General features: G+C 40.2%; 1 protein-coding gene across 1 annotated transcript in view; it reads left to right on the plus strand.

The window, feature by feature from the left end:
* LOC126249633 (polyamine-transporting ATPase 13A3-like) overlaps positions 1 to 14,671 on the plus strand; it is a 264,428-nt gene extending 249,757 nt beyond the window's left edge. Inside the window, exons 20-22 of the mRNA XM_049951311.1 lie at positions 6,073 to 6,221; positions 10,203 to 10,387; positions 14,452 to 14,671. Coding sequence (XP_049807268.1) covers positions 6,073 to 6,221; positions 10,203 to 10,387; positions 14,452 to 14,589 — 472 coding nt within the window. The 3' untranslated portion in view covers positions 14,590 to 14,671. The remainder of the gene's footprint in view (positions 1 to 6,072; positions 6,222 to 10,202; positions 10,388 to 14,451) is intronic.
* The last annotated feature ends 812 nt before the right edge of the window (positions 14,672 to 15,483 follow it).

The raw sequence follows: 15,483 nt of genomic DNA on the forward strand, positions 1-15,483 counted from the left end.
ACCACACTTTAAATTCATCATGTGCGGTGGTTTATACATGCTCCCTTGATGGATTGTCCGACGAGGAAATTCAAAACTACCTGTCTGACGAGGGCGTAACGGCTGTTCATCGAGTCATGAAAAGGGTTGACAAGGACTTGGTTCCAACCCGTACTGTCTTCTTGACGTTTGACAGAGTTCAACTTCCATCGAACATAAAAGCGGGCTATGAGATAATTTCCATTCGCCCTTACATCCCAAACCCTACGCGTTGCTATCGGTGTCAGTGGTTCAATCGTACCAGCCAGTCATGTTCTATTCCGGCCAAATGCGTTACGTGTGGCAAGGATGCCCATGAGGGTGCTTGTCCACCTCCATCCCCTCGTTGCATCAACTGTATGGGTGATCATGCTGCTTCCTCTAGAGATTGCCCCATTTTCAAAGACGAACGGCTCATTCAGGAAATCAGAGTGAAGGAAAAGGTGTCGACCTTTGCTGCTCGAAAGTTATTCACCAGTCGAAAGGCCACTGTGCCACACACAGGTCACTACAGCACTGTCCTTGCCTCTCCTCGGCCTACAAAGGAGGCAGCTACGCAGACTTGTGATCTCACCTTTAGTGCCACACTCGTCAGATCAGCCAGTGCAAAGATCGCCCGTTCAGCCTCCCCACTATCACGTGCTCCTTCTATGACTCACCCTTCATCGGGTTCTGCTAAATCACAAGCCCCAAAATCAGACACCTGGACTTCTAAAAAAGAGCCTACTCGTGAAGATTTTTTTACGTACCCCGACTTCACAACCATCGATTCCTCCCCCATCTCAACGTCCTGTCTCCAAGAAGGCTAATAAGAAACCCAGTTCCTCTCCTTCTCCGCCACGGCATGTCTCATCTACAGCACCACCTGGCGGTAACCGCCCCCGGCCATCATCTGTGTCGCCAACGCGTGCAGCTGGCAGCCGATCAACTGGCCAATCGCTGGTGGCAGGAGCTGCTCCCAAACAACCTATGGATCAGGATCTTCTGCCTGCGGCTGAATGCTGTTCCATGCTGTCGGTCGCAGGCTCTGAGCAGTCGTTGAGTTGAGGGCAACCTTGGCCACATTCTTCCCTTTTCTGTCCACCCTTTGTCCATTATCCACTGAAATATCCGTGGAATTTTAACCAATTGGGATGAATTGTCGATCCTCTTACGATCCTACTCACCGCTCATCTTCTGTCTTAAGGAAACAAAGCTGCATCCCCACGATCGCTTTGTTTTCCCTCATTTTCAGTCAGTCTGATTTGATCTCCCCTCTGTTGAAGGCACTCCAGCACATGGAGGACTCATGATTCTTCTCCATGATACTTTCTATTATCACCCAATCCCCTTAAACACTTCCTTCCAAGCTGTCACTGTCCATCTTTCCCTTTCTGGATACACCTTCTCTCTTTGTACTGTATACGTTCCATCGTCCACACCAATGGCAAGAGCTGATCTCCTTCATCTTCTCGGTCACCTTCCGCCCCCCTATTTGCTGGTTGGGGACTTCAATGCCCACCACCCGCTTTGGGGATCTCCGCGTCCTTGTCCGCTTGGCTCACTATTGATAGACATCTTCCATGAAGCGGATCTTGTTTGCCTCAACACTGGGGACCCTACAATTTTTTCCGCCTCCATGACAAATATCTCTCATATGGACCTTTCGGTCAGTACTGTTCCGCTAGCTCGGCACTTTGAATGGTTTGCTCTTGCTGATACACACTCGAGTGACCACGTTCCATGTATGTTTAGATTGCAGCCACAACTGCCATATACGCACCCGAAACGCTGGAAGTTTGCCCAAGCTGATTGGACACTTTTTTTGTCTCTAGCAACATTCGATGACAGTCACTTTCCTAGCGTCGACGATGAGGTCACTCATATTTCAGAAGTTATTCTTACAGCCGCGGAACGTTCAATACCTCGCACCTCCGATTTGCCCCGGCGACCCCCAGTTCCTTGGTGAAAAAAGGCTTGCTGTGATGCAATACGTGAGCGGCGACGTGCTCTTCGTGTTTTCTGCCACCATCCTACTTTGGCCAACTGTAACCGTTACAAGCAGTTCCATGCGCTATGCTGTCACGTCATCTTCGATAGCAAGAAGTCAAGCTGGGACTTCTTACTAGCTCATTTAACACCTTCACTCCCTCCTCGAAAGTTTGGAGTCGGATTCGGCGATTATTTGGCGCGCCTAGTTTCTCCCTGGTCTCTGGGCTCACTGTCGCACGTAATACCTTAGTAGACCCTGACACAATTTCTAACTCATTGGGTCAACACTTTGCTGAGATTTTGAGCTCTTCAAACTACCCAACAGCTTTTCTCCCGAAGAAACGTGCAGCGGAAGTGCGACCTCTTGCTTTCTCCTCTCATAATCGAAAAGCTATAATACGGCTTTCTCCATGCGGGAACTCCAACATGCACTCTCTTCTTCTCGCTCTTCCGCCCCAAGACCGGATGGTATCCACATCTAAATGTTGCTGCATTTATCGTACCATAGTCTGTGCTACCTCCTTTGGCTTTATAATCGAAATTTGGACTGACAGTACTTTTCCCAGAAGATGGTGGGAAGCTATTGTCGTTCCTGTTCCAAAACCTGGAAAGGACAAACATCTCCCCTCTAGCTATCGCCCCATTTCTCTCACGAGTAGTGTATGTAAGGTTTTGTAGCGTATGGTGTATTGCCATTTAGCCTGGTGGCTGGAGTCTCGAAGTCTCTTAACACCTGCCCAATGCGCTTTCCGAAAGCATCGTTCTGCAGTTGACCATCTTGTTGCTCTCTCCACGTATATTACGAACAATTTTCTCAGGAAACACCAAACAGTAGAAATATTTTTTGACCTGGAGAGAGCATACGATACCTGTTGGAGGACAGGCATTCTGCGCAGTGTTCTCTTGGGGCTTTCCAGGTCGGCTGCCCCTTTTTATCCATGAATTTATGACAGCGCGCACATTTAAAGTGCGAGTGAACACTACTCTCTCCCGTACTTTCTCCCAAGAAAACGGGGTACCCAGGGCTCCGTGCTAAGTGTTGTACTGTTTTCCATTGCCATAGATCCAATTATGGATAGTCTCCTTCCCGATGTCTCGGGCTCCCTCTTTGTGGACGATTTTGTGATCTCATACAGCTCTCAACGGATTAGCCTTCTTGAACGACGTCTTCAAGGATGTCTCAATCGTCTCCACTCTTGGAGCATCGAAACTGGCTTCTGCTTTTCTCCCAGTAACACCGTTTGTGTCAATTTGTTGCGCTGTACGGAGTTTCTTCCGCCTTCCTTACGTCTAGGCCCTGTCAACCTTCCACTCACGGATGTCGCTAAATTCTTGGGTCTTAGGTTTGACAGTAAACTGTGGTGGTCTCCCCATGTTTCCTATCTTTCGGCTCGCTGTCTGCGATCCCTTAACACCCTGCATGTTCTGAATGGTACCTCCAGGGGAGCGGACCGAGTGGTCCTTCTTTGCTTCTATCGTGCCTTAGTGCGCTCGAAATTGGACTATGGAAGCATAGTTTACTCCTCTGCTCGGCCGTCTATTCTTTGGCGTCTCGACTCTGTCCACCACTGTGGGTTACGTTTAGCATCTGGAGCTTTTTACACCAGCCCTGTGGAAAGCCTTAATGCTGAGACTGCTGAACCTCCACTGCCCAATCAGCGAGCTGTCCTTCTGAGTCGTTGAACTAGCCATCTGTCTTCCATGCCTGCTAATCCGGCCCATGAAATTATTTTCGACGCCTCCTTGGATTTAGGGTATGCAGGCTGCCCTTCCTCTCTACTACCACCGGGAGTCCGCTTCCGTCAACTGCTATGTTCTCTTTCCTTCCACTTTCCTAAAACTTTCTTGACAACTTGGGGTACAGCAGCGCCTTGGCTCCGGCCCCAGACCTGCCTGCTCTGTGATCTTTGTCAGTTTCCCAAGGATGGTACCCCTTCTCTTGTTTATCATTGGGCATTTGCTGCACTGTGCGCACGAGTGAAGGATACCACATTTATCTACACTGATGGCTCAAAAACATCATTTGGTGTTGGGAGTGCGTTTGTTGTTGGCGACACCCCTCATCGATTTTGGCTTCCCGACCAGTGTTCCATTTTTACTGCAGAGCTTTACACTGTTCTCCAGGCTGTCCAATACATCCATCGCCATCAGCGGCTACAGTATATTATATGCTCAGATTTTCTCAGCTCTCTCCTCAGTCTCCAAGCGCTCTACCTGTCCACCCTCTGGTCCACCGGAATCAGGACTGCCTCCACTTGCTCCACTTTGGGGGCATCTCTGTGGCATTCCTCTGGATCCCAGGACATGTTGGTATCAGTGGAAATGAGGCGACCAATATAGCAGCCAAGGCTGCAGTCTCTCTTCCTCAGCCTGCTGTTCGCATGGTTCCCTTCCCTGATCTACAGTGTGTTTTATGTCGTTGTGTTGCTCTTCTATGGCACACACATTGGTCGACACTTCGCAATAATAAATTGTGGGAAGTGAAAGCCCTTCCCTGTGCTTGGACCACCTCCTCCTGAACTCGTCGTCTGGAGGAGGTAATTTTAACTAGGCTCCGAATAGGGCAATGTCTTTTTAGCCATCGACATCTTTTAAGTGGCGATCCTCCCCCACTTTTTCCCCACTGCTCTCAACTGTGGATGGTGAGAGATGTTTTACTTGAGTGCCCCTATTTTACTCCGTTACGCTCCTGTCTACAGCTGTCGCCTGATATATCTTCCATTTTAGCAGATGACACGCGCTCAGCCGATCGCGTTCTCGAGTTTATCAGTGTCAGTGACTTGACGTCTGTCATTTGAAGCTCTTTTTGGAGACAAACAACTCCCTTCTATACTGGTTTTTTAAGCTTTTCTTCTGTTTTTAGTTTCCCCACCTTTTTTGAGTTTCGCTCCCATTTCTGCTGGTTTCCAGTTTGGTTTTTTACGTTTTCCTAATTCACAGATCAGGCGCTAATGACCATAGCAGTTTTGCACCCTAAAACCACAAAACACACACACACACACACACACACACACACACACACACACACACACACACACACACACGAGTCTGGCAGATGGAGCCTACATATTTAGGCATGACGTTAAGCTGTATGTGAATGTCAGATGGGGTTAGTATGATATGGTAGGCATGTGAGATTATCATTCACCATTGTATGTTACAAGTAGTCACATTTTTTACTTGTTATATGTAATGATTAGTCAAATAATAGAGAGAGGCTCTTAGAAAAATCTAAAACCTTTTTAAAATTAATTTCCATGAATGGAGTCAGGCTGCGCTGCTGTAAAGTGGGATGATATTGCAGGACACTCTTGTAGATCAATTGCAATTTTAAATATGTGTCACTAAAGATTACCTGCTTGTACAGCTTAACATACAGTGCACTAACTTACAAGGCAAAGAGATGATCTTGATCTGGACCTCCACATACAAAAATTTATATCTGCAGCCTGATGCCCTTCCTGTCACCACAAACTCTAGTTACTGATTTAGATAAACATTGTGCTGTGTATAGTTGTGTTGTTAATATTCTGCTTTTGAGTTTGTAGTGGGAAACAAACTAACATTTTACTTTACCAGTGTGGAAAATTGCCAGAAACCACACTCAGGGTGGTAGATGTAAGAGACCAATTGTTGTTGAAACAGCTCATGAATTCAGTTTGGATCTCCTTGTCATGCAAGGCAGTCTGCTTCATTATAAGCTATACAAGATGGTTCAAACAGGGTTATCACATCTGGAACAACAGAATGAGATCCACAATATTAATATTTCACAATAAAAACATAAATGTTACTGTTTTGGATTCTGATTTTTCCTCTTTTCCTCATGGCAGTCTTTCTTGAACAAAGATTGTAGATCAATGAATTGTAAGGCTGGATCTGCCATTCTAAAGAACTTGGAAAACAAGGCTTATTTTTAACTATGTTTGTTCTACACACCACAGTCTGCATTGCATCTTTTAAATGTGCATATTTTTTACGTGTTGTTTTTATTCTTAGTCTTCAAATTGAAATGGAAGTAATCTTCTAAAAGTTTTCTACAAATAGCTTTTCCTGTAATTAATTTGCATTATTTTTCTACAGGTTTGTGCCCATTGATCCTGCAACACCAGGGGAGCATATTTTGTCTTGGGAAAATACGACAGTATTTTGTACAAGTTGTTTTCAGTATTTAGTACTTGCAGCATTATTTTCAAAAGGCCGTCCACATCGTACACCATTTTACACAAACTGTAAGTTTTAAAAGCTCAGTACATGTTTATTATGGTATATATAAATAATGGGAAGACTGAAGGTAACCAGTTGATGTACTGAGTGATTGACAAGCACATAAACAAAATTCAAATCTCCGTAAGTGTTAGGACAATGTGCCTGTCATTAGCTCAACAATACAGTGAGTAGATACCACCCTACCCAGAACTTTCCAGTATTGTATAATTTTGCCTTTGTGTTCTCTGTTTATTTGTTTTGGTGTTCAGTGGTGTTAAGTGGCAGAAAATTATGCCAAATGCAGCTCTTTATTCTGTCTTAAAATCTTGCTGTTTTGTGTGCTTTGTGCAAAAGAATCTCCATGGACAATTCAAATGAGCAAGTACAGAAACTAGCACTCAATTTAAGGGCACACTGTGCTAATAACAAAATATATTTTTGAAAGATGTGCCATTGCATTGATGCATGTGACTTGCATGCCAAAAATGCAGTACTTTATTTTTGCACCTCAATCTGTAAGTTATTGCAAGCTACATAAACTGCCTTGTTCATTATGCCTTATTATTTCTTTTGTTACTTTCTTTTGAGATTTTCACATGCTTGTTTTGATGAATGGATTGCAAAAATATCAGAACAGGAAATTAGTTTCACAGATGTCTTACCAAGTAGCTGTCGAGAGAGAGAGAGAGAGAGAGAGAGAGAGAGAGAGAGAGAGAGAGAGAGATTGTCTGTTAATTATACTTGTCACATGTGGTCTGTTGATTGATTTACTTCAGGCAGCATTATTAAGTGCACTGTTTATTTAGGTACAGAGAAATGACATATCTTAATTTCAAATATACAATTGATTTCTGTCTCAAATCTGTATAAATCTTGCAGTGATACAATGCAGGATGATCAGTGGAAGTTCAGTTTGTATAAAGTTATAACATTTAGGTGCTGACTGATAAGTTCATAAATCAGTGCTGGCAAGTGGCTGGATGATGGCAAGACCATGGCCATTTCCTTCCCTTATTCTTGTCAGGATGAATTAGTTCATCATTTGTAATGACCTCCCTATTAGTGGAGAAGCTGCCTCTCTCCTCTTCCACATTTTGCACTCCCTCACAAAAATTCATAAACATACCATATACTCTCACAGCCGTGGTAGTGTGTGTATCAGACAACAAAGTCTCTCTTTAAAAACTATTTAATTAGTTAATCACAGTTAGAATTTTTAAATTTGTCAGTTGATGATCTTCTGTAAGGGAGTTACTGAAATTATTTGTTATTTGGTGTAAATGGGCTCCAAAATTTACCTAAAACATAAATATAATCTTATTTGCATTTAAATAGTTGCAAATATCTGCCTAAACAAGAAAAAGTGCCTTAGACACTCACCTTTTAAATAAAGCTGTCATAAATGTAATCATATGCTCCCATGAATGGGGTTATGATAATGACTTTCAACTGTAGTTTAAACAACTCTTGGAAGGCTGTCATAATATGTCATCTGGCAGTCTTCATTAGAGTGCCTCCACATTTCATGTTTTGCAACTTCATTTGCAGACCAGAATGTAACATACCACTCTTGATAGAGGATACTTGATATCAGTAGCATTTATTGCTCTTCTTATTACATTTATAATATTGCATGGTAGAAATGGTTGCAATTGTTGCCTTTAAACTCCTGTATTACTTTTATCACCAATATCCATTATCAGTAACATATGAGTTCCCATTTTGTGATTATATAAACTGTGCAATCCATCAACAGTATTTTCTTCACAAATATCTCCTTCCTTGAGTTCGAATCTGGAACACTTGGTGTGTAAACTATTCTGTGGCACTCTAAGAACATGTAAGTGGCATGTAGATTGGTGTATTTGAGAATTTCATTATTTTTCTTATTGTGCGTAATATTCAGTACGTAGACTAGTGACCAGAAGTGGTGTGTAACTAGGAAATGAAGTTGTGTCTCCTGAAAAGGATGTCAGGTGTGTTACAAAGAAACATAAAGCTTAATGATATGGTGTTTGGCATATAGCAGTGTCCAAAACTTGTAATTAGTGCAAGGGGGAAACTGGAAAGCCCTTGTCATGGCAACAAAACAATTAATAGAGGATATATTTATTCCTACCTTCCCACATCCTTGGTAATTAGAGTGAATTCTCTCCTAGGTGGCTCAAGAGTATTGGCAATCCCTCCCATTCCTGATCAGGAGCTTGTGAATGTCTGGTAGAGCCCTTGATGACAGGAGACTGCCTGCTGTTTCACCATCCCAGAGCACTCCAGACAAGATTCAGAATCCTTGTCAGCCAGTCTATATGAGGATAACTTCACCCTGAGAAATTCATCCACTTCAGCAGCTCAGTGTGGATGGATAGTATTTGTCAACCACAAACAGAGATGTGACACACTGCAGATCCATTCACTGTGAAGTCTCTTGACACCAAGACACCACCATCCCTACCCCAATAAACAGATCTTTGCTTGATATTATTGTGATTTTACTGGGTGTCATTTTCCCTCCTAGGGAGATGCTTGACGAGCATCATTCTTCCAGTTGCAGTTGGATTCATTTATAAAGAGAACATACCTCTATTGTCATAGTTCTATCTCAGTTCTGAAAAGTTCATAATAAAGAAGTCTATTTCTGTCCTGCCATGAACTGTATTTTAGGCATTCTAGCCAGTTTCTAAGAGCCTTGGATACATAATTTGTCAGAAATACACCTTTAGATGCTTGGAGGACAATGAAAAATTGTTTTGCAAACATCCCTCTACTTTTCCACACAGGTAAGGCTAGACATATGTCCCGTTGTGGAGTGATCACTCTTAGTCAACTTTGTACTGCCTATAAGAATTCCGCCCTGAATAAAAGAGTTTAAAAGACATTGTTTGTGGCATTATACAGCCAGTTATACTAAATGGCTACACTTCACTTACAACGAAAGTATAAACACAACTGAGGCATCATGTACTGCTTTAATTTTCTCTGAGTGATGCATATTTCACGTTCGGAGCACTCTTCTTTAATACAAATAGACACATGCCCATTTTGTGAGCGAATCTGGATCATTGACACTTATTTACTTATGTTTCTCTTTCCATTTTCCTCCTTCCATGCTTAAGCTTAACTTTTGGATATTGTCAATAACATAGTCGTTAGAAATGAATCAGTAGCCCAGTTTGACAAGAATGAGGGAAGAAATCTCTACCTCAGGAAGAAATTGATTGTTGAAGAAATCATAAAGAGAATGTAATCTAGAAAATTAGGCAGGCATTGAAACCACACTCCTCCCTAATGTAAGTCTTCTGTCTTGAGCATTGCACCATCTTGCTTAGTAAAAGTAGTCTTTCATGTGCCATGGTGTTCCTTTGTTTTAGGGTCCTTCATTAGAATTTATTGAGCATCTCTATAACACAGTTAGTTAGCCACACACAGCTTATTTGCTATTTTCAGCCTCCTAACCATTCTTACTTAATACAGTCCCGTGTAGATGACCAACCAAAGTGTGGATAATACAAACGTCATGCTAGACACATCTATTACATTTGATAATGAACATCTTGTTATACAGCATAAGCTGCACTTGAAATGTATTTACTTGTCAGGCCAGTATTCAGGCATACAGCTTATGAGCCGTGGTGTATACTGTGCCCATCTGTATCAGATGACGTGTGTGTCATATTAAAATGTTAAAAATTTATCATCTCTGTAGTATGCAGATCATCATTTGTACATATCATGAAATTTTGAATTATTAAACAGAATGAGAATGGGCATCTCTTTAAAATATAACATTTATCACAGTTGAGTTGTATCTTGTTACAGTTCTCCCTATAAATTACTCTCTCTTATTGGGCTGCTCTTGTGCAAGATTTATTTTCTCTTTGAATGGCTATATAGGACTATTTTATCTATGTTAGAGTTTCATATTTGTGTTACAGATAACAATATACCATTTATAATTTTGTTATTTTTTTTCCTGACAAGAATTATCACTTACTGTTTTTGTTTAGGTCTGTTAACAACATTACTCATAACACTTGGCAGTTTTACTGCATGGTTGTTAGTGTATCCCTTAAAACCAGTGGCAGAGTTTTTTGAAGTGGAATCACTTTCAGATGTTGAAGGTCAGCAGATGTATAGATTATATCTACTGGGATTTTCTGCAGTTCACATGATCTTAGCATTCCTTGTGGAGGTAAGAAACTTTTACATCATTTAATTTGTATTTTGTATGGATGTATTTTGTTTTTTTGCTATAGAAGCTGTTTAATAAAAAGGCATAACTGAACGGTGAATAGAGTAATTTTGTGTGAAGTAATGTTCAATGCATTCATATTTGAAGTACAAAATAAATGAGAAGGAAAGATTTGAAGGTGTCCTATATAGTGGCTAAACAGTTGTACTTAACAGAGAAATATGTCTTGCTCAGTCTCGCAGTATTAAATGCTGTGATAAGGAAAATAAAAATGTGTATCATTTTAGTAGTTTTCTAATACACTGTTTTGATATGTGGCACAGGTTCATAAATGGCTATCAACTGATAAGTATTAGTATTTACAATTATAGTATTACATACATTGAGGCACAAAAATAGCAGTAGAGCAAAGTAAATTAACTAAATTTTTCCATAATCTCTAGATAAGCACCCCTCATTTTATCTATTCTGGGAAAAGAGTACAGTAAAATGTGGAAATAGCAGCATTCCTCACAAATAGCATCATCCGCCCCCCCCCCCTCCCCCCCCCCCCCCCCCCCCTGCTCTTCCTTTGAGTCATCAGTCTTCTGACTGGTTTGATGTGGCCTGCCATGAGTTCCTCTCATGTGCCAACCTCTTCATCTCAGAGTAGCACTTGCAGCCTATATCCTCAATTATTTGCTGGATGTATTCCAATCTCTGTCTTCCACTACAGTTTTTACCCTCTACAGCTCCCTGTAGTAGAATGGATGTCCTATCATCCTGTCTCTTCTTCTTATGAGTGTTTTCCATGAATTTCTTTCCTCTACAGTTCTACGCAGAACATCCTCATTCCTCATTCCTTACCCTATCAGTCCACCTAATTTTCAATGTTCATTTGTAGCACCAATTCTCAAATGATTAGATTCTCATCTGTTCTGGTTTTTCCACAGTACATGTTTCACTACCATATAATGCTGTGCTCCAAACATGTATTCTCAAGAAATATCTTCTTCAAATTAAGGCCTATCTTTGATACTAGTAGACTTCTCTTGGCCACAAATGCCCTTTTTTACCAGTGCTAGTCTGCTTTTGATGTCCTCCTTGTTCCGTCTGTCTTTCATCATTTTACTGCCTAGGTAGCATAATTCCTTAACTTAATCTACTTTGTGACCATCAATCTTGATGTTACATTTCTTGCTGTTCTCATTTCTGCTACTTATCATTACTTTCGTCTTTCTTTGATTTACTCTCCATCTGTAGTTGTACTCATTAGACTGTCCATTCCATTCAGCAGATCATTTAATTCTTCTTCACTTTCACTGAGAATAGCAATCTCATCAGTTAATCTCATCATTGATATCCTTTCATCTTCTCTTTAACCTTTCTTTTATTTCTGTCATCACTTCTTCGATGTACGGGTTGAACGGACTACATCCCTGTTTTACACCATTTTTAATCTGTGCATTTTGTTTTTGGTCATCCACTCATATTATTCCCTCTTGGTTCTTGTACAACCTGTATATTACCGTCTGTCCCTTTAGCGTACCCCTATTTTCCTCAGAATTTTGCACTATTTGACGTTGTTGAACTCTTTCCAGGTCAACAAATTCTATGAATGTATCTTGATTTTTCTCTAGTCTTGTTTACATTATCAACAACATGAGAATTACATCTCTGGTGCCTTCACCTTTTCTAGAGCCAAACTAATCGCCATCTGACAAATGCTCACTTTTCTTTTCCAGTCTTGTGTATTTTATTCTCATCAGAAACTTGGATGCATGAGCTGTTAAGGCGATGATGCGATAATTCTTACACTTGTCAGCTCTTGCAGTCTTCAGAATTGTGTGGGTGATTTTTTTCCATCTACTATTCTCCTTTTACACAGAAATCAATGGAAACAGTAATTTGTATCTACACAATAAAAAGATCTGACATGCATAACACATTAATAATGGAAGTAGTTTGATAAAAAACCACCTTTGGTCTCGCTGCTGATAATGTGATATTTCAATTTATCACCTTCTAGTGACCATCAGTAGAGCATCAAGGACTGAAGAAGACTTCCCTCAACCTGAAATTTACTAGCTTGCTGTGTAAATTGCATGCATGCATTAAGATAATGGTGGTACACTGACCACACTAACCTGTGGGCAGGACCCTCAGTGATGGAATTGTGGAACCCAGCTGTCCTCAGGGTTGTCACTCATCATGGCCATTGGCATACTCTACCTTCTTCATCTGTAGAAAATTGTGTAAATGAAAGGGGGCCCGTGCATTATCCAACTGGTAGCCAATATCAAATTTAATCAGATTTTATACCATGCATATTCCCATGGATTTTTTTAATAATGGAGTTCCAATATGATGTAGCTGTGGTGAAAATGATTGTTTTATCATACTGCATTGAATGTCTGAATGGAGAAACAGTGTTCAGCAATATCATTGGTTCCATAAGACAAGTACAGCATTGATGTTCAGTACAGTACTCTTCCATGTGGTGCATGACTGACTGTGTAAGCCATACCACAGTGGCAAGATTTTTGTGGATTCTGGTGTGCTGCAATAACAAATCATACTTCACTGATCCCTGAAGGTCTGAAATGTTAGTGTGTGGGTGGAAAACCACTTTAACCTGAAATTTCCTGGAGGATTCTGACTATCTTGAGTGAAATATTGCCAGCGAATGGAAGTAAAGCTAGGGATTTTACTGGTGTGCTATTCTCTTTATCCAGTTCCTAGTTTTTGCCTTAAGTGACAGTGCCTTGTAAATCTAGTGGCTAGAATATCCATTGTCTTTGGATGGGCAAGCTCTTCAAGCAAACTATCCAGATCCAAGGCTGTGTAAGTTGTGTGTGCCAGTGTTTTAAGCACACTCATAATTTCCAGTGGGTGAATTTTCAAATTAAAGTCCGTATGATTGGGCTTGCAATAAAGTGAACTCTCCAGAGGGCCATCATTCTTCTGTCTACGGAGCACTTTGAAGGAGGAGCACTGGAGTCAGCATGTGTAGATGAAAGTATCATAGTGTGACCACAAGGAGAAGAAAAAATAATGGAGTTTTCACATCATATCAACTCCTTTATAAGAACGTTCAGTTCATTATGTAAATAGAGAAAGATGGTTGTCTGACTTCCCTTCTTGGCTTAGTAAAATGAAATAATGATGGCTCTCTGGGGCATTCAGCTTACTGTAAGCCCATTCGTACCAACTTATACTTGCAATAGTTAAGTTTTCATCACCTAATGCACCACATTTTCCTGTTGCAAGCATTTGATACCTGATAAGTGATTTTGGAATTACAGCTCACCCTGCAATTCCCTGCTTACAGTGTTCCTTTTGTATTGTTTTGGTGCTGACGAAGTTCGTGAGTACAACATTCAGTCCTGGAGTGACTTTTGCAGCTGTTGTCCTCACAGTTTTCATCACAATTCTCTTCAGTACTGTCTGTCATCACGATCACCCAACTCACACTTCCATCTGCATTGCGACTTAGTGGATGATGATTTTCGAGTTTCCCTGTATGCGGTATAAATCTTCGATATGGTGTCTCTTGAAACACAAAACACTTCAGCTACCTTGGTTACGGAAGCACCCACCATATGAGCACCAACAATTTTCCCTAGCTCAAATTCACTTATCGGTGACATAATGCACTCAAAACTACAAAGAATACTGTTCTGACCATGACTGACACTTGCAGTTGAACTGAGGACATTGCACAGGTTTCATTCATGGTCAGATACTACAGTGCAACCTGCAGGCTTGGCTAGTATCTGCATGTAGGTTCAGTCATACATTTCTCATGGTGTTTCCATGTATATTGCAATATGAAAAATGAAGATCATTTAGAGTACCATTGCAAGCACATAGAATAAAATTTGACAGCAAACATGCCGCAATACTGAAATAATATAAGTTAATGAAGAATCTGTGACAGGTAGCAGTTCCTGTAAAACACGTTTATAACATTTTATTGGAGTTGCTACTGTAGAAGCATTCATAGTGAATTAAAGAGTATTAATTAGTTAGAATTTGTTTTGTGATGCAACACACTTAATCCATGTAGGATATTTTTTTTTTAGACCTGTGTGGCAGACAAGAAGTGGATGAAGACATTTCTTCATTGCATCACAAGAAAGCGGGAACCAAAGAGTAGATATAAGAAAGTATGTCTAGATATGGCTACTAATGATACGTTGTTAAATTATGTTGATTTGTAGACACAGCTGAGTAGTGTGTAACTACTCATATCTTACATTTATGTTTTTTGTTTGTTGTCTTATAAAATCTCCAAAGTATTTCAACCACATAGAAACCAAAGAATTTTGGTGTCAAAAATTGGTTGTATTCAAATATTATTTTATAAGAAAGAATTAATATATTATATAGTATTACATGAATCTTTAAATTTTATGTTGATCAATCAGTGTGAATCTTGTAAGTATTGTTAATCTGATTTTGTCAATTATTTATCATGTTCTGTAGCAAACATATTGTAGCTGTTGAAGTCATTCAGTTGACCAAAGGAAAAAATTTTATTCCATGGAATGCTTATTTTAACTGTGATGATTTCATAACTGTTTGTTGAACATTATGCTCAGTCTTGTCAAGACAGGGCTTGAAAAATCAGACGTTAGCTGCTTACCAAATGCTGCCATAATATTTAGAGAGAAAATTATATTCAATTTTGCTGATACATGTTATGTGTTACTTGTGGGTTGTGTATTTACGTCTTTAAAGACATTATGTTGTAGCTACACAGTGTTCCTGACATTCAGTATTTTCTGTATAGTCAGTTTTATTGTGATTATGTTTTGTTTCTTTTTAAATTATGACTGTGTTATTATCAGTATTTACAGAAAAAGGTATTTTTAATCATATCAAAAGCTGCTACTAAACTAAATACTTTTTGTGATTTTAGGGTAACATTCCAAGCTATATCTGAGAGATTATTACTTTTTGCGTGTGTCAGTTTCAAATTCTCTTGACTTATTTTCATGCTAAAATATGTTAGTACTTTTGGGTTCTATTGCTGTATACTTTTTATAAATACTTTAATCAGTTGCTGGAGAAAATTTTGTGGTTATTTTATGTTTCATAGTGTTTATTATCTA

This window comes from Schistocerca nitens, chromosome 3 (assembly GCF_023898315.1).
Source record: "Schistocerca nitens isolate TAMUIC-IGC-003100 chromosome 3, iqSchNite1.1, whole genome shotgun sequence".
NCBI classification, from domain to species: Eukaryota; Metazoa; Arthropoda; class Insecta; order Orthoptera; family Acrididae; genus Schistocerca; species Schistocerca nitens.